The 19,697-nt window shown below is 41.0% G+C and overlaps 1 protein-coding gene across 2 annotated transcripts in view; it reads right to left on the bottom strand.

The window, feature by feature from the left end:
- Positions 1-709: 709 nt before the first annotated feature.
- Positions 710-19,697, bottom strand: part of KPNA3 (karyopherin subunit alpha 3) — a 67,664-nt gene continuing 48,676 nt past the window's right edge. For both annotated transcript variants that reach the window (XM_088469099.1, XM_088469100.1), the window contains exons 7-17: positions 17,507-17,592; positions 17,244-17,330; positions 16,758-16,927; positions 14,840-14,884; positions 14,276-14,407; positions 12,492-12,620; positions 12,199-12,303; positions 12,008-12,079; positions 11,112-11,274; positions 10,675-10,769; positions 710-3,995 (exon numbers count right to left, since the gene is read on the bottom strand). In XM_088469099.1, coding sequence (XP_088325225.1) covers positions 3,897-3,995; positions 10,675-10,769; positions 11,112-11,274; positions 12,008-12,079; positions 12,199-12,303; positions 12,492-12,620; positions 14,276-14,407; positions 14,840-14,884; positions 16,758-16,927; positions 17,244-17,330; positions 17,507-17,592 — 1,183 coding nt within the window. In that variant the 3' untranslated portion in view covers positions 710-3,896. The remainder of the gene's footprint in view (positions 3,996-10,674; positions 10,770-11,111; positions 11,275-12,007; positions 12,080-12,198; positions 12,304-12,491; positions 12,621-14,275; positions 14,408-14,839; positions 14,885-16,757; positions 16,928-17,243; positions 17,331-17,506; positions 17,593-19,697) is intronic.

The raw sequence follows: 19,697 nt of genomic DNA, 5'->3' as shown, positions 1-19,697 counted from the left end.
CAAGAGATGCTGTACACACTGCACAATCCGGCGTGACAAGAGATGCTGTACACACTGCACAATCCGGCGTGACAAGAGATGCTGTACACACTGCACAATCCGGCGTGACAAGAGATGCTGTACACACTGCACAATCCGGCGTGACAAGAGATGCTGTACACACTGCACAATCCGGCGTGACAAGAGATGCTGTACACACTGCACAATCCGGCGTGATGTTATCTTTACATGCTGCATGTAACTGCATGCGTCGTTCATTGATTCGTCCCATGGGACGATGCGTGGATCGATGGATCGGACATAAACACTATGGGATAAGTTTACTAAAGTGAGTTTTTAGAAGAGATGTTGCCCATAGCAACCATTCAGATTCTACTTTAACTAAATAGCTAGAATCTGATTGGTTGCTATGGGCAACATCTCCTTTAAAACTGACTTCTAAAAACTCTCACTTTAGTAAATTTGCCCCTATATGTGTACGATATATTGTTCCGATCTGCATCAGAAATATACATTGTATAGTGAACACCCAGTTTTAGAAACCCATGGTAAGTTTCCTGCTACCCACCACCTGTTTTTTTCCCCCCCAAAACTATACTTCTGTTTTGCTAGTTCTGACCAACCAACGAACAGACGCGATCACATCATCGTAGCTATATACAAAAGATTCATTATGCAAATCAAACACCACAAACAAAGGAATAGTATATAGTATTTGATAGCAGCTTTTTATTGGTTACAAAACCTAAGCCCATATACAAAATTAGGAACACATTTTGATGCCTCTTTTGAAATAACATTTTAGTCTATATAACAAGTTAAAAAAAAATAAAATAAAAAGAAAATTATGCATTTTTCAAACACTGTTCTGAAAAAGAAAAAGTGCAGCAATAGTCTTTGTTTTTGTAACTATCAGATGATGCAATCCCTACCAAAACTTAATAAGGTCACAAGGGAGGAAAGCTACCTAAAACACTTGGCTAGGGCTTCAAAGTGTAACGTTCACTTACTCCGTGAAGGCAGCCATTTTGTGGGCTGAAGTAACATTTAGCGACAGATTTAATTAGCTGCGAGCTCCCTTTGTAGCCCTGCACACTTCCGGGTATTACGGTAGGTAAAACAGCGCATTTCTTTTGCTTGCATGCAAAAACTAGCGGTGTTTCTTACCAGTCTCACTGCACGAGGTCCCTACCAGGTGAATATTGGACAGCACACAGAATGGCACCTACAGGTACACTTTAAAGTAGCCATGTACATTTTAAAGTTTCTATAAGCTCAAACAGGAAAGAAAATAAATAGTAAGAAATCTTTGCCAATTAAGTTTTTATTACGTAGAAACTTCTCCCTATGCAGAACTGAGGGCAAATGCAGCTTATATAGATCACCTTTGTACAAATTAGAAGGGGGGAGGGGGATATATAACCCAATAAAACAAAAATGTAACAATACAAAAATAGCATCGAGATTTCATCTTTTTATAATGTGACCGTATCAAGTTCTGCTATTAACTGTCTACCTTAAGTAAAACACCACACATTTTACTATTGTGTGAATAGGATGCAGATATGATAAGAAGCCAGCTCTAAATTCTCAGGATTGGGGGGAAGGGGGGGAAAGAAAAAAAGGCACAATGAACTTCAACTCAATTTTTTTATGTGCACAAGAGTTGAAAAAGTTTTGAGCCACCTTAAAGAGAAAGTGAATCTAAAATTTATAAAACCTATAAATAATCAGAGGCCAGACCGCTATATTAAAACAGATTCTCTAGCAAGTAAAAATCTTGCAGTTTAAACATACGCTTGTATCCGTATTGGGATACAAGACAAACCCCACCCCCCTCTTTAAAGTGGCTCCGCCTTGGCAAATATATATATTGTAATGAATGCACACTTGCTGTGTTGTTCAGGAGTGAAAGGTTTTAAAGGTAAGCTGATCCACGATTTTGGATGGCATCTCTTCTTATTATCACAGTAAACACGACCCAAGTCTGCTAACTAAAAAAAGTAGTTATAAGTTAACTATCCCCTTCACATCAAAGCGTCAGAAACATTTCACGCAATAAACTGCGTCCTAGTGTCCCTGTTACAAAGTGTTTCTAGTCACTCAGGTAATTGTAGCTCCCACCACAAAAAAAAAATAAAAATAAAATTATATATATATATATATGCATACTGGGAATTGAGTTTCTGAAAGCTACAAAGCCATTCAAATATTAAAAACACCATATCGTGGTCTGACCAGATTCGGAACATTACCATTGGCATGAACCTGGTTAAACAAATTAAATAATTTTAGCTTCCTAAACATGTCAAAATATGTGAGGTTATTCAAAGAGTACTTTACAGCCAAAAGAACAGTATTATGTCAGTACCCCCCAAAGAAGCCTAGAACACTACTGGCTAATAGCCAGAGGTGCAACGCTGCCCCCTTGATCCAGGTATATGATTAAGTTAGCCCTATATTTATTTTATTTATTTCTTTAACCACTTTATGGTTGACACATATGAAAACTGTTCTACAAGCAGCGAAGTAGAACAGAAAAGCTCCAATCAGATTCTATACTTTTACTATTGAAAAAAAATGAACAAAAGCAAATGTCTGGTTGCTGTGGGTTACCTGTGGAACAATTTGTAAAACGCCTGCTTTAATCAGGATACGTCTTTTAGGGTGTCTGTAGAACAAGCTTAGCCAACTACTGAACTACAAATCCCAGCAAGGCCCGACTGCCTGTAATTTCGCTATTGGAAAAAAAGCCACAGCTTACAAGCTCATGTATGGATAGTTCTTGTTTTGCTGCCAACCACACTCTCAAAAGCACCTTTCACAAAGTAGAAATTGACAAATTACAGTAGAACCAGAAAAGCTCCACAAGTTTGACCCCAATTAAAAAAAAAAAAAAATGAAACCACCTATAGCCACCTAAGGAAAACATAACATACCGATGTCTACGGAAAGATGAAAGCAAGGTTTCGGTTCCCCACCTACGATATTTTAGGAGATCTCGTTTGTCGCAATCTCTGTGTTAACCTAGATTTCAGGGACACTTGCTTTCAGCTTGAGACCATGTTTATAAATGATGGGTTCTAAGCTCGGGGGAAACTCCATGCATGGCTTTTGGTTACTTCAAGAACAGCAGGAAAAACATAAGTTGGAGTGGTCGGACAGGGCGCGATGTTCAATGAAACAGCAAAGCATTTTGCTCATCGATCAGTTCCATTTTCCAATCCTGACTAAGGAGGCAGTTTGGGAAATACTAAATAAGAGACATAATTACAGTTTTCTCTTAAACAGATTTTTTTTTTTTTTTGTCAATAATTCACCCAAGTTAATATATTTTATTCAGTTTTGTGAATGAAATCTTTTGGCTTGCATGGTTTTTTTTTTTCTCTCCATTAAATCTATAATTCCTCAAAATATGAAAATGTCTATGGAGGAAGATGAAGGCTCGATAGTAGACCGTACTCTTGCAGAGTCTTCCACAATGTATGCATTATCGCAAAGTCTTCATGTACAGTGCACCAGGTAAAAAAAAAAAAGAAAGCTACTTTTCCACAAGAAGCTGATATGCCATCACTATGAAATTGTTAAAACAAAACAAAAAAAGAAAAACAAACCAAGGGGTTGAATGTTGTGGCAGTCAGCACACAGTGCCAAATGGAAAGGTAAAAAATACAGCTGGGACTGTTAGAATTTCAACGAAAACCAAGCTCATGCATATGCAATTACAGTCCGTGTGAGGGTGATGTTTGGCAACTGCAAGTGACAGATACATGATTCGCTTTAGAAGCATCAATATGAAGAGGCGTGTATCTTGAATCTTTCAGGGTTTCCTCAACTGGTGGAAGTCTGGTGGTGCTATATGCTTTGGGACAGAGAAAAGCTGCACTGCAACACACTTAGAAGTTAAATTCTTTTGTCTGAAGGTTGGATGACGGCTCAAAGTTGTAGGTACCTTCCTGGGTGGCTCCAGGAATGAGGCTTTGATCTTCATCAATCTGCACATGGAAAAAAAAAGTATATATATACATTTATATATCCACTTTAATTAATATTACGGACAATAATACATTTAGTGGCAGAGACTCGCAGACATTGGAGAACATTTCTCTCACACTGTGGGAGACATCAGGTGACGTTGCCTATAGCAACCAGATTCTGTGCTTTGGAGCGGAATATAGAAAAGGAAAGGAAGCAGTTGCTTTCTATGGGCATCACTTTATTCTTGGCGCCATGAATATAACGTCTTGGGATAAATGTAATAGCCTGTGAGGTGCACGTGGAAGTGGAATTGCGCCGGATTTAAAGCAGGATATTAAGGTTGGCTTAAATTAATAAATGAGCATGTCAATGCAATGCATATACCCAACCAGCATAAACGTCCATACAAAATATACTGGAAGGTTAATTTGATTTAGATAGAACGAAAACCAGTTCTGTGTGTGGTTGTGTCTTCAAAGAGGCAGGTACTTCTGTGAATGATTAAACAGTTTATTTCTGTAAAATGCTGGTACCAGGTTGGTGATAAAGGATAATATACCCAAAAAGGAGTAGCAGTATTGTGAGATTTGACAAAAACATTACTTGCTGAATAAAATGGGTGTCACAAGATATCATGTGGCAATGATGACGAGTAATCAAGATGGCTGACTCAGCCACCGAGAACAAACATTGGTAGCTTAGGTGCGGCAAAATCTACTGAGCACCAGCACTGTGTGGAGCTGCACTTTGCCCAAGCCTGCTTTATAGAAAAGAAAAATAGCTTTGGAGGGTTATGCTCTAATATTGGGCATTGCTAGTTGAGCTACGTATCTCATATAAGCACCACTTTAGGCAAATAAGATGTTAGGGTGACTACAGCTGTTTTTAAGTTATTTATAAAAGATGCAGTGACATGTTGCTGGATTACTTTTTTCCAATATGAAAAAAATCTCTTCATCAGAGGGATGCCATTACCTCGGGGTTATGTATAGTGAGCTGTGGAGTCGGGCACTAACTAATTAAGACTGCCTCCCACCCCCTATATAACCCCTCCCCTTCCACTAGAACCTCAGTCTGTGTTTAACAAAGCCAGAGAAGGAAGAACTGAGAAAACCAACAGGTAACTAATATGAAACCAAACAAGGGAGGCATCCCAGCATCCCCCAGATGAACTCCAAGGAAGAGATTTTACGGTGAGTAAAAATCATATTTCCTTTTTCATCCATCTTGGGGATGCCATTACCTCTGGGATCTACCAAAGCAAGCCAATTTAAAGGGGAGGGAGCACCAAAAACGGCCACTTGAAGAATTTTTCGCCCAACACTGACATCCCTCGCTCCAACTGGAAGCAGTAACATTTTGTAAAACTGTGTACGGATGACCAGGTAGCTGCTCTACCGAGGCACCATGCCGCACAGCCCAAGAAGCCCCGACAGCACGAGTCGAGTGAGCCCGATTGCCGGAACCGTCACATTTGAAGACAAATATGCCTGCCTAATGGCAGAAGTGACCCATTTAGCGATGGATCTTTTAGAGACTGGCCAGCCTCTTTTTGATGCATCAATCAACACCAAAGAATCCATAGGCCTCAAAGATGGAGTGTGCTCCAAGTAAATGCGTAACGCACGTACCACATCCAACAGTGCTAAGGAAGAAGCTTCACTAGTCACTGAAGCCTGGCAAAAGGCTGGAAGGATGATACCCTGGTTAATGTGGAAAGCCGATACCACTTTCGGGAGAAAGAAAGGTTTAGTGGCCAACACCACCCTATACTCATGAAAATGAGAAGCGGATATTTACAAGACTGAGCCGCTAAAGATGTATCTCAGCCAGAACACCCAAGGTGCGATCATAGCACCCACCAGGAATGCCCGAGGATCCCGAGACAGAGTTCCGTACCTTGGAAGTTTCCTGTTGAGATGGGAAGCCATTAGATCTATGTCTGGAGACCCCCATCTGGAAACTATTTCCGCAAACACTTCCTGGTGTAATTCCCATTCCCCTGGATGCACACTGACTTAAGTCCGCCTTCCAGTTGTCCAGCCCTGGAATGTAAACTGCTGAAATAGCTGGAACCCATCTTGCTGCCCAAGAAGGAAGTGAAAAACCTCTCTCACTGCTCGCCAGCTGCGTGTGCCACTCTGCTTGTTTATATAAGCAACTGCCGTGGCATTGTCCGATTTGCACTGGTAGGCTCCTTAAGTGGGATTGAGCCTGAACCAATGCATACCGAATCGCCATTAATTCCAGTATATTGATGGAAAGAGAAGCTTCCTGGACAGACAAAAGACCCTGTAGGTGCTTGTCTAGAACCACCGCCCCCCAGCCTGTTAGGCTGGCATCTGTGGTGACAATGATCCAATTCATTACTGACAACCCTTGTTCAGATTTGCATCCTGCAGCCACCATATAAGTGACTGCTGGGTCTGCAGACATAATCTGAACATCTACCTGCTTAATCGAGGGTCTGACCCATCAATGAAGCAATTGATTTTGCAGTGGTCGTGCATGGAATCTGGTGAAAGGAACGGTTTATTTTTCCCAGTAGCTGCATAGCCCTTAGGACAGAGATATGAGGCATCTGTAAAATGATCCTTATTTTGGATTGAAGATCCTGAATCTTTGCCTGCGGAAGAAACACTCTGAGACACTGGGTGTCAAAGAGAAGACCCAAAAATATGATCCTCTGAGATGGAATTAAACTTGACTTGAGAAAATTTATGATCCAGCCGAATCTCTGGAGCATGCCTATGGTAATCTGAAGAGGTTGTTGCAATAGGGCTATTGAAGGTGCACTTAGCAGCAAATCATCCAGATAAGCTAACACATTGACCCTATCTGCCTTCCAAGTTCTAAGCCATAGAGAACGTCTGGCGGAAATGGCCAAAGCAGAAATTAGAGACGCTACGTGAATACTATCTATTAAAGCATCACCTGTATACACTGGTGGCCAAAATTGTGGACACATTTTGAAATTTGAATGCTTATAAAAACTGCTTCATTTGATATATGAATCATTGCATTGCGTGAAGTGAAAAGAAATTTAATGCTGAATTCAACACAATAAACAAAGGTCAAATATTTGCATTACAAGGGAAGTTATGCTACTTTCAGTCAGACAAAGCAGCACAGATGCGTGAGATTCAAGAAGCAGATTGTAGTAACAGCGAATACCAGCCGATCCGAATCGTCGTTCTGAGGACCAATCAGCTGTCGCTTATGAGCAGGTGCAAGGTCACGTTCGAAGGTGGAAAAGGTCAGTTTGGCTGTTTCATTTTGGTTACTGAAGTGCAATTACGGTTGGATGTTTGTGTGTATTGTTTAGTGCTATTGACGGTGTAAAAAATAAATACAACAATGTCGTCCAGGCAAAGTGGTGACTGGTCACCCAGGAAGAGATCCTGGATTGTGGCGTTACGTGAAAATGGTCTTTCGTATGCAGCAATTGCGAGAGAAGTTGGTGGGAATGTGACATCAGGAGAACGAAAGTTTTGTTTACGCTATCAGGAAACACAATCTATACAAAACAAAGAAGGAAAAGGCCGGAAAAAGTGCACAACAGCTGTTGATGATAGGAGAATAAAACTAATTTGCGTTAGGGACAGATGGATGTCATCTGCGACCATTAGCAGTGACCTGAGTGCAACTGGTGTTTTTGTCAGTGCAAGAACGGTACGGAGAAGACTAACTGAGGTTTGGCCTAAAAGGTGGGATTCCCCGAAAAAAGCCATTGCTGAATAAAAAGCAGCAGCAGGAATGAATACAGTTGCAAAAGAACACATTGCATGGACAGAAGGTCAGTGGAAACAAGTGATATGGAGTGACACAACTAAGATATCGATATTTGGTAGTGATGGGAGAAAAAAATGTGAGACGTCGCATCGGGGAAGAGGTGCATCCAGATTGCATTCAAGCGACAACAAAGAATCCTACAAGTGTTATGATCTGGGCATGTATGACAGCAGATGCTGTAGGCCACCTTTATGTCATAGATGGCACACTGAACAGTAGTAAGTACATTGACACCATCCTACAACCAAAACTTATCCCTGATAGAAGGTAGCTTTTTCCAGATAATGCCCAATTTTTTCTGGCAGAATTCAGCTCTCTGCCACACTGCACGGATGTGCAAACAGTGGTTCACGGAGAATGACATACAGGTGCTGGGATGGCCAGGAAACAGCCCAGACCTGAACCCCATAGAACTTTTGTGGTTCCGTTTGAAAAAACTGGTACATCTGAGGCGTCCATCCAATAAAAGACAATTAATTGAGGCTATAATTGTCTCATGGCACCACATAATAAAGAAGGAAGAGCTCCAAACATTGTTTGGCTCAATGACACTTCACTGTGCTGCTATCTTGAAAAATAAAGGATACCCAACAAAATACTGATAGGACAGTAACATCATAAGTACACAGGGATTTTCACCCTAAGTGTTGTTTTCACTGCATAACTTCCCTTGTAATGCAAATATTTGACCTTATTTTGTTGAATTCAGCATTAAATTTCCTTTCATTTGAATAAAGTATGAATCATTGCACTGCATGACGTGTAACAGTTTTTATAAGCATTAGAAGTTGAAAAACATTAAAATTTCAAAAAATGTTTCCACAATTTTGGCCACCACTGTAGGTCAGAGCCTCTGAAATTTGATCAGCTAAAGAATTAGCTTCAGATAATCCTGATTGATACCCAGCAATCATCTGGGCCATCCAGGAATTGATAGCCTTTATCACCCAGGCGCTGGCCAGAACAGATGCAGCGAGACTCCTGACAAAGTGAATATAGGCTTAAGTCCAGCCTCATTCTTCCTATCCATAGTAGGTGTTAGACTATGTTGTGGGGATAACAGTATTCCTGACCAACCTAGCAATAGGAGCATCCACCATGGGTGGAATTTCCCAAAGCTTGGTATCCTCTTCCGAAAAAGTATGAAGATACTTCAATTTTTTCGGAATATGGAATTAGGTTTTAACCAGGCTAAATTCTGGGAAAACAAATACGTTTCTTCTTACGTTTAAAGAAAGAAGCTGAACTAGTCATTGGAATAGCAGTTTCCTGTAAATGCAAAGTCTCCTTGACCGCATCTACCAGTATAGACACCCCTGAGTAAGAATGGGGGTCATCCTCCCAGTTTGAGGTGTCTTCCCTGTCATAATCTAATTCCCCTTCTTCCTGGAAAGAGGCGGCCGAAACCTCATCTCCAGGAAAATCCACTGAGGACTGGCCTGAATGTCTTAGTGGCTGTGGCCCCAACTGACGTTACCATTTTGTTAAGGGACGTTGCCATCTCAGCGAGACATCATCCCATATCCTGGGCCCATCTGGGCTCTACTGAAGGATCAGACAAACTAGGAGCTTGAGCACAGGGCAACATATAATTTGCCTGAGAGTAACATAATTCACCTATGGCCTCGACCATAGATCAGGCCCAATCTGGTATCACGTCCTGTTCAGCTGAACTTCCCGGTAATGAATCTCCGTGTGAACAACCAGCAGAGCGACCCTGGGTCCGTACAACCTTTTGGCAACTTTTTATCTCATTTTGTATAAGTATAAAAAGTGTTTTTTTTTTTAACCCTTGTCTGGCTTCTCCATATTTGAGAGAGAAAGACAAATCTAACACAGATAGCTACCTAAATTCCTCTGTTTGAAATAGAAAAATATGCGGCTCATAGTGATGACGTGATAGACGGGGCGCCTGCAGGTGCAGCGGTGTCGCGTCATGGGAGCACCAAGGAGTCCGAAAAGCAGGCAGCATGCTCTGTTCTGTAACACCACCAGCTGCTACCACCTGAGTAGTAACATGCCCGGCCGCTCTGCTGAAGTAGCGTGCCGGAAAGCAGTAAATACAGCAAACAAGGTTTTTACTTGAAACATGCATCAGTCTGGTATGGAGAGTCTCCCAGGGACTATGTAGTTTGGTGACTCACCCAGAGGCAGTCTTTAGAGTGGGATACAGGGTTCACACAAACCTCTATTTCTATCTAACTCCCACTCTGCTAGTGCTTGTCGTCTAACACCAGGAACAAAGCACCCAAACCAAAACAGAAAAATAAAGAAATTAAACCTAACTAAAGCTAGGACCTAGCTATTTCCTTACTCCAATGCACTAAAAACAAGACTGAGGTTCTAGTGGAAGGGGAGGGGTTATATAGGGGGTGGGAGCCAGTCTTAATTAGTGCCCGACTCCACAACTCACTATACATAACCCAGAGGTAATGGCATCCCCCAGAAGGATGAAAAAGGAATATACATTTCTGGGTTTAATCATCTTTCAGAGCGCAAATAGATAGAGTATCTTGCCCCAAGTGATTGGGATAAAAGGTCTTTTTAAATTTAGATCATCCTGCTGAATATATACTAAAATACAAAAAGAGGGATAATTCTTGTTGATCATGTCTGGGTATGAAAACATGCTAGAACAATTCTTTATTATTTTAAATACTAGTTTTCATACCCTTCTGGAACAAATCATCTGTATTTAACATAGCAGGTAAACAAACGCAAATAAGTAGTGATGGAATTAGCTGTATAGATGGAACGCTTGTCCTGTCTGTTCATGGACAGAGCTTAAATGAAAACACTCTGGAAAAACTTCCTATAAAATCTTACACATTATAAAGCCTAGAAAGCAAAGGGAAGGAAGGCGTGCTCAGCTGATAAACCACCGAGTGGATGGTATATACTTACATCGTCACCAGAGAAATACTGATCTATGATTTCAAAGGCTAGTTTGTAAATTTCTTCATTCTCATGCTGCTGCAATGCTTCTATTTTTTCCAAACCTAGAAGAGAACAGAGTGAAATGTGAAGTGTAAAACGTCTTGCACTTGGCACTGGAATGTAAGTGTTTGAGGAACAGGACCAAGTGCCCACAAATCTCAATTAGTGGTGGGACAAAAGTAAGGTGGGCATGGAGGACCCGGCTGTGTGCGGAATGGTCTCATGCCCAGAGAATATATGCCACTGCATATCCCACAAAGAAATGGATTACATACGGTCAATCTGGAGATTGACCAGGAAAGGAAATTCAATAGCTGACACGTTAATGTTTCTCTCAGATGGATCTAAACCAGGTCTTAAAAAGTGAATACATTTTGGTGACAGTTGAATAGTGAAGTTCTCACCTCCGCACTCCTCTATGATCTCTGCAATTGTGCTGGCTTCTTCCCCTGCCATGATCAGAATGTTTTTCAAGCCATCCAAGACCACCTGGACAACTTGTGAGTCTTTCACAGCCAATAAATTGCAAAAGGGTGGGATGACATTCTGCTGTACAAGATACTCCACCTATAGGAGACAAGGAGGCTGAAGTTACCATAGGATCCAGTATATTAAATATCCGCATAGCACCACTGGTTAAGAACAAAAGATTTGAGTTTAAAGGAATAAGGAGTAGACGCATCAAACCTTCTGAAGGGGGCAAGTGGAGAAGTTGCCGATAGCAACCAATCAGCTATAATTTATCAAGTACATTCCATAAAATGATAGGTAGAAGCAGATTGTTTATTAGGGGCAATTTCATCACCTGTCTTTAGAAAATTTGACACATCTCCCCCTAAGCGAGGAATACAGTTCTGCTAACACGCTGTTTCCAGGTCAATTTCAATTTACATTTTATTAAATGCAGTCACACACTTCACTGCACATTCATAGTAGGTAGTGCCGTAACAGGGCAGCAGTGCACCCCACATCCCCTGAATGCACAAAGACATACCGAGAGGGTGGGGCCACTAGCACGGGAAGTATAGCACTGCACAGAGCATCCTGAGGACTGCAGGGTGCATGCCTGGAGTGTGCAAAGGACGCTCTGGGCTGGACACCAGCAGTGATACTGGCTTCAGGGTGCCGTTCCAGGCACCCTGCTAGCTAGATGCAGGGACACTGCCAGCCACATAGCCCTGCGCAAGAGCGCCGCTCGCACATTCCTAGTTTCGGCCCTGAAAGTAGAAGATCTAAAAAGGAATGTAATATGGAAGGTAAGCTTTAATAATTTTCTGACTTTGTACATATTTGTATTTACCTGGTCTTTACGTCCACTTATTGTCAAGTTGCTGATCGCCCATGCAGCTTCTTTTTGGGTTCCAAAATCCCCCTGCAACATAAGCAGACATAGCGTATTCACATTACTGAGTGGACGGAACGGTCTAACGAGTCAGTAAATTGCTCATCACACTACAGAAGGACAGCACTTGGCTGCATTTAGAGACTCACCTTGGCCAGCTGATGTATGATCATGGGAATTAGTCCAGCATCAATAACAGCTTGAACCTGTTGCTGATTCCCAGCTGTGATATTGGATAAGAACCAAACTGCTTCCTACAAGCATCAAAGTAAATTCAAGTCAGTATTAATAATGATGTTTTTAACATTGTTCTTATAGGAAGTGTTGTCACACATAAAAAGATGTTGTTAAACTTACAGTATTTAATCAATTGTGTATTTGTTTTAATATGGACACTGAAACACGGCTGTTCATACGTACGGTTTAAAGAACAAAGAAATACCTTGTTTATTTTCTCCTTGGGATGCGTCAGTAAATTTTGAAAATGAGCGAGAACATCACAGTTTAGAACCACCTGAGTCTGCTCATCCGTGCCAGTCACGATGTTGCCCACGGCTCTTAGTGCCGCTGTCTGAAATGGAAATTAAGATAACACATTACAGAGCTGAGGTTTCCACTACAAGTGTGGCGATACAAAAAGAGGAGCCTCTCAAAGGAACAGATTTGCTATTTCTTTGGGTAGAAAAAGCCGCATGTGATTTTTGGGGACAGGCACATGCAAAAGCAGATGATTATGTAAAGGGGGGGGCACTAAAAAAATTCTAAGATGCAAGATTAACTTCTTTACAAAAAGAAAAAACAACATGAAGAACTTTTTTCTACCACAATCTTAAATTTCACACATTCACTATGAGGAAACAAAACAAAAAACAATGTCACCAAGTAAATACTTTTGCCACATGCTGACAAGGGTGGTTTTTTGCACTTGCACTTTTGATATAATAGTAATGATGTCTTCTATGTAATGTTATAAACTGTTCTATTTTTCAAAATGATATTTAATTGTATATACCATTTATTTATAAAGCACCACCAATAATTATGCAGCGCTGTATAGAGAAAAATGGTCATTCACATTAGTCCTTCGCTCATTGTAGCTTACAGTCTTCTAAAGTCTCTCAGATGGCGTAACCACTCTAAAGGCCCCTACAAACTACACAATATCTTTAACAATTTGGCCGATACAGACATATCGTTAAAATATGTGTAGTGTGTGTGCACTACATCGTGTTGTGCGCGCTCCCGTGGGTGTCGTCAGCCTTACGATCCCTCTCCTGCAGCCTCTGGCCAGTTCCTGAATCACTGAGTGCATGCTCAGAGTCAGATCCACCCAGAGAAGTATAAATGTGAGAAACGAACATCAAACTCGGAATGTAATGTTATGCAATGGAATGTTAGCACTTCCGCCTTCCCCCGAGAGTTACAGTTACTGCACAGCAGGAATATTTTCATTCAAAATTAAAATTTCCGTCATAATACAGACTGTTAATAATCTTTGCAGTTCCGCGATTATTAATACATTGGACCTTAAATGAACTACTACTCAAAGAGCTCAGTGTTTCTCAAACTCTGGGCCTGATTCAGACCTGCTCGCAAGCGGGTCGTTGGTGGTCCAATGCGCACGTGCGGCGCGCGTGAGCCCCGGAGCGAGTGCAAAAAGCACTCGCTCCGTGGCTCACTACAGCCGCCCCGGCTGTCGTTGCTGATCGACAGCTCGCCCCGTTTTGTAGGCGTGGCCGGGGGGGGTGGCTTCACGAACTGAGGCGTTCCCAAGGGAACGCCTCACCAGTGATGTCAGTGGGAGAGCTTCCGGCTCTATTCGAGCCAGAAGCTCTCTGGGGCTTGGGGCCACGAGACCCTACCACAAGGGTCTCATCGCAGGTCCGATGGTCGCGATGGTCTTGACCATCGCGACCATCATCCTGGCCACTCACAATAGCTGTGGGTGAATCAGGCCCTCTGTCCCTCATGAAACCCTAACAGTGCGTGTTTTCAAAGTATCCTAAGAAATAATTAGCACCACCTGTAGATCTATTAGGTTAGCCAATAAACACACCTGTGCTCCAGTTAGACAATTTGGAAAACATGCACTGCTAGGGTTAGATGAGGACTGGTTTTGAGAATCACTGAAATAGACAATGACCACCAGTAAGTTGAGGCTTTGGATACTTTCCCTTCGCTATATCACACATTTCATGTATGTATTTCACACCTATGATGGTTTACCTGAACTTTGACTTCCTGGTGACTCAGAAGCGGTACTAAAAACGGCACGACTCCAGAATCTATAACCATCTGTATTTGTTCATTGCCACCATCAGTTAGGTAAGACAGAGCCCATACTGTATCCACTAAAATCTAAATAAAAGAAAATAAGGATTTTATTAGATTGAAATTAACAGCATCATATAAAGTCAGTATCAGAAAAGCAATTTAAGAAACTTGGCAAACCTGCGAATGTTACACAATAATTCCCGGCTGTCACCATTTAGACAGATGCAGCAATAGTCATCTGACATGTTCAAACATTTACTATTATCATTTTATACTGCAATCTCATCCAAAGTACATTCAGCCTGACAACCCGGAGGAGAGCGAAACTTCAAAGGCAGGATGTGCGAATTGGCCGAGGCATCTGCTTCACACACCCAACACATCCTGACTGAGTCCCTAAAACTGGAATTACCCACCATGGTGTAAGCTACTCATCTGGTAACACACACGGTTTGTAATAATAATAAATCAGAATGAAGTAACTTAAATGTAGGCATGAACAAACCATATACTTACATTAATATCTGTATGATATATTAGGACACACAAAGCAGGCAAAATCTAAAGAGAAAAAAAAATGTCAGCAACAGAACATAACAATGATCTCATTTCAGTTACCTTAAACTACTATTTTGATAAAAAAAAATTATTTGTACCACTCTCCTGCAGCTCAGAGGGGTCTATTTGTGGTTTAGCCCTTTAAACTAGAGATTGTTACAAGCAGAGGTAGCATGGTGCTGTGAATTATGGGTAGAAAACATCTGCTGACAGAAGTGACATAACTACACCACAGCAGCAAATACAAAGCACATACAATTAGGTCAATATAAAACATAGCTATTTATAAATTCTCCACCTTCTAACATGGCTATTACTAATAATGGGAACAATTTAGCACTTAACAGATGAAGTAACAGCTATCATTTTAAGAAATGAGTTATTATCCTTATTTTAGTATATAGTATGGTGGCCATTTTTTTACTTTTATGATTGCATCTAGGACCCAAATATACAAGTGAATGAATGTAAAATAGACACTTCAAGTGTCCATGAGTACATACAGAACCACTGGCCACCACCTTCTTGCATAAAAAAATAAAACAAGTGCACCCACACTTCTCCCTCCTGCCTGGCCGCAGCCAGTGACTGTGGCCAGGCAGGAGGGAGAAGTGTGGGTGCAGAGGGGCGGGCAGATTGCTCTGTGACTAGCAGCTGCCAGAAGATTAGCTCCCAATAGCTTCCGGTGGGCAATCTGGCACTGCCTCATCGGACGAGACGTCGTCTGGTAAGTGGTCAAAAACACGGTTCTTCCTTCAGCATTACTTCACCTATACAAAACAGCACAGATCTACCCAAAAGTTTTCATAACATCTACACTTGAAACAGATGATTCATTTAAAATTTAGTTTAGTTTTAGTTTAGTTTAATTTTTAATGCATAAAGTATGTAGAAATAATAGGAATGCACAACAAGTCATACCATTTTTAAACGTAGACAACCTGAGGCATCAAATGAGGTCACCACTTATTTTATGTTTGCCAAGATGGAGGTAGATTTGGGAATTAAACATTCCCACATCTCTGGGGTTGCTCTACTGCCCAGGCAGCCATATCTCTGGGGTTGCTCTACTGCCTCACTATTTAAAACTTTCTGTAGTATAAGGTGTTATTGCCGGGTGCTTACAAGACAATAACTACTACGGTGCACATCCCATGAAAGAACTCAAATGAGGCGCCCCCTTGTGTGTCAATTCTAAGATGGAAGAAATTGGGCACCTTAAGTATCCTCCGCCTTCCACTCCTAATATATTTGCAGTGCAAGATGTTACGGTGATCAGACAACCAATAAGGGGCCACATAATTTGAAAGAAAGGACCCCCCCTCCCCCAAATAACTGCCCAAAATTATTGAAGCCAGGATTGTCAAGATCCTCATACATCCCCAGCCCATTGTCTGGTGGCCACACTGGTCACCAAGCAAAAACTAGGTAGGGTAGAGTAGGTAGGGCACCTTTAATGCACCCCTGTCCCATCCACTGTCTTTTACAAGGATGTGTAGAGTGGTAGAAGGTGGGGCTTAAAGACATTGCTCTCCATTGCTATGTCATTAAGCCCCGCTTACTTCTGCAACCACCAGAACTAACTGCCAGCGGAACTTGTATTTTTCACCTCTCGAGCCGTATTTATTAACACTGAAGGGGTTAACAAGCTTACACTATCTCAGTGATTTATTATAATTCATACCATAACCACAATTTAGAATTATACAGGGCAGTCCCAGCTTTTATGTCAAAAGCTGGAGATGACCTTGTAGTTTAGGGATTTGGTCCCATGATTATGGTACGGTTTACATCACATAAATTAGAATTCCAATTCTCTATCCATCCAACATCTACATGGAAGAGCAAAGGCCTCATCACTGTTCATTTTCATTACCTCCTGCACAGTCTCCATGGGTGGTGGAGGGTCCTTATTCCTGCACAGATTGACAATGACCCATGTGACGTTCCGGAGGAAGGTGATGGGGATGGAAGGATTGATGAAGGACAAGAGCGGTTTGACAACTCCAAGTGAGATGACATAATCTCTACACTGAGGACCATCACCTACAGAAATGAGAAGGGTTTCCAAAAAACCTTGTGTTAACAGCGTTGAAGGTGAAAAATAAAAAGGGCGATTTTGAAATGTAGGCATGACAATCCTTTAGTATATTTGTGTTAAAGAAATGGGTTTAAAAATTCCTATACGGACTATTTAAAACATCATAAGCAATTTTAAAATACTGTAGAACATTGTAACCAAATAGATGTTCAGTTTTATTTTTTAAACTGTACTAGAGGTGGAATAATCTGTTGGTAAGCATTACAAACTCTTTTTGCACCAGTCTTAATCTATACTTCAACTTATTCCTACAATTCTTACCAATGATATTTCCAAGTGCCCAGACTGCTTGTTCACAGACATTCTGATGCACGGAATGGAGCAGCCTTAGAAACAGTGGAACGGCATCTATATAGGGAAAAAAAAAACCAGTATAAATAAAGGACTAGTGATCATCATACAAGTTACATTGTTATACGCTTCTAACACTGGACACAAATATGCAGAACATGAAATCTACCAAACAAGTGCCAGTAAAAGAAGTATTTTGGTATAATATGAAGTAATAAGATTGCAGTACTTACTGGACTGGACCACTGCTTCAGTTTGTGCAGATGTCCCTGACGCTATATTGGTTAATGCCCAGGCAGCCTCAAACTGTAAAGATGGGCTACAAAATAAAATATGAATAATTATAGCAGAAAGGTAAACACAGTTCTTTAATATTAAGCATTACACTCCTTAAATATTAAGGGCAAATTGCACAAAAATAAACAGTATTAAAAAGGCGAAGAGCCTATGGGCCATTTATATTAAGAAAATTTCCTGGCATTTACAATTCACACTCTAAGGGGTAAAAATGGAGATGTTGCCCATAGCAACCAGATTCTACTCAACATTTAACTAGCACCTTCTAGAAGAGAATAGCTAGAATCTGACTGGTTGCTATGGGCAACATCTCCACTTCTAAAAACTCTCACTCAGTAAATAAACCCCTAATAAAGGTTGAGTCTCCCATATCCAAATATTCCGAAATACGGAATATTCCGAAATACGGAATTATTTTGGAATGACTGAAATAATGAAACCTTTGATTTTTGATGGTTCAATGTACACAAACTTTGTCTAAGGCACAAATTATTAAAAATATTGTATAAAATTACCTTCAGGATGTGTGTATAAGGTGTATATGAAACATAAATGAATTTCATTTCTGTACACAAACTTTGCTTGAGCCACAAACTTATTGAAAATATTGTATAAAATTACCTGCAGGCTGTGTGTATAAGGTGTATATAACACATAAATGCATTCTGTGTGTATATTGGGGTCCCATTCACAATATCTTTCATTATATGTAAATATTCCAAAATACGGAATATTCTGCTATCCAAAATACCCCTGGGTCCCAAGCATTTTGGATATGGGAGACTCAACCTGTAGTTTGTTACAGCTATTTTCCCCTCTCCAGTTTACATGTGAATCACTTAATTTTTTGGCAACAGGTGTAAGGACCTTCCGTTTCCTTGACATCCAGTACAGAACAGAATTTGTTGTGGGAATTCTAAACTTGTGTTTTAATTGTTTTTGGTTTGAAAACCTGGGACTGGTACTATTGCGCCCACACAAAAAATACATCAGGTCAAAAGAGAAAGAACCAACTTGTCCCCGACCCGTAGAACGGAAAGCCCATGTAAAGGGGAGAGGGGGGGACGTTCCTTAATCCTGGGAAATGCTAAAATCTCACCTAGGGTTTACTCAAAGAAAAAAGTTTACTATAAGGCACTCATGTCCACCCAAAATCAAGATAGCTGTAAGTATCATTATTAAATCTTCAATGTGATCATAATTCTTTAAAAACCTTCCTTCAATGGGGACTATTAAACAGCAAAACATAAAAACGTAAAGTAGAAAATAATTGACATAAAAGAAGAAAAGTGATTAAAATATGTTGTATTAAAATGTGTAAACTAATTGTATTATAACGGTTTAATTAATGTTCTTGCCTATAGTTATTGAGATAGGATAATTATGTGACTAATAAGGAAAATTGTTCATATCCTGAAAATTATTGGTTCTATTTCTCAAATAACTGGTATAATGGGCCTAATTCAAAATGGATGCTTTTGCACAGCAGAAAGTGCAAAAATATGCTAATGGCTGCAAGAGGCGTCTGAAGGAAAAAGATCTCGCCTGCATCTCAGATACGATGCTTGCACAGGATCAGATGAACATCGCAAACGTTAGCTGAGTAAACCTAAGCTTATTAAGCCTCCTATCAGCTTGTGAGGTCAGCAAGTCTGAGCCTGAAGCTGCAGACACTGACCTAGGCTCTCCCAGTAAAAGGGGCAGCGTTGCACCAGTTTTCTAGAAACGCAGGCAGTGCTGCCCCCTCCTCGCACCCATACGTCAGGTTGCGGCTTAGGGGGGACATTTTGTCGACGCAAGACCCGTTCCGCACATGCGCAGAATGGAACATGCGCACTCCCCAAGCCATCGGGGTTTGCGTACATCTCTAAATCAGACCCGGTGTGTTCCTTCTCAGTGATTGCTACAGTGCAGTATTCATTGCATAGAATGTTACAGCTTTCTGAGTACTAAAGCCATTTTATTAATTGTATCCAAAACATCACCTAGGGGCCAGAATTTTCAGGGGGTTTGGATCCTCAGGGCCATCTGAAGATTCTGGACCCCCACACAGTCCCTGATCTTGGGGATACAAACACATCCAGTGAGAAGACAGAACAGAGTAAGGTGAGAAGACAAGTGAAGAGA

Source organism: Taudactylus pleione, unplaced genomic scaffold (assembly GCF_031769625.1).
Source record: "Taudactylus pleione unplaced genomic scaffold, aTauple2 ptg000089l, whole genome shotgun sequence".
NCBI lineage: Eukaryota > Metazoa > Chordata > Amphibia > Anura > Myobatrachidae > Taudactylus > Taudactylus pleione.
This window is presented reverse-complemented; position numbering and strand designations above follow the sequence as displayed.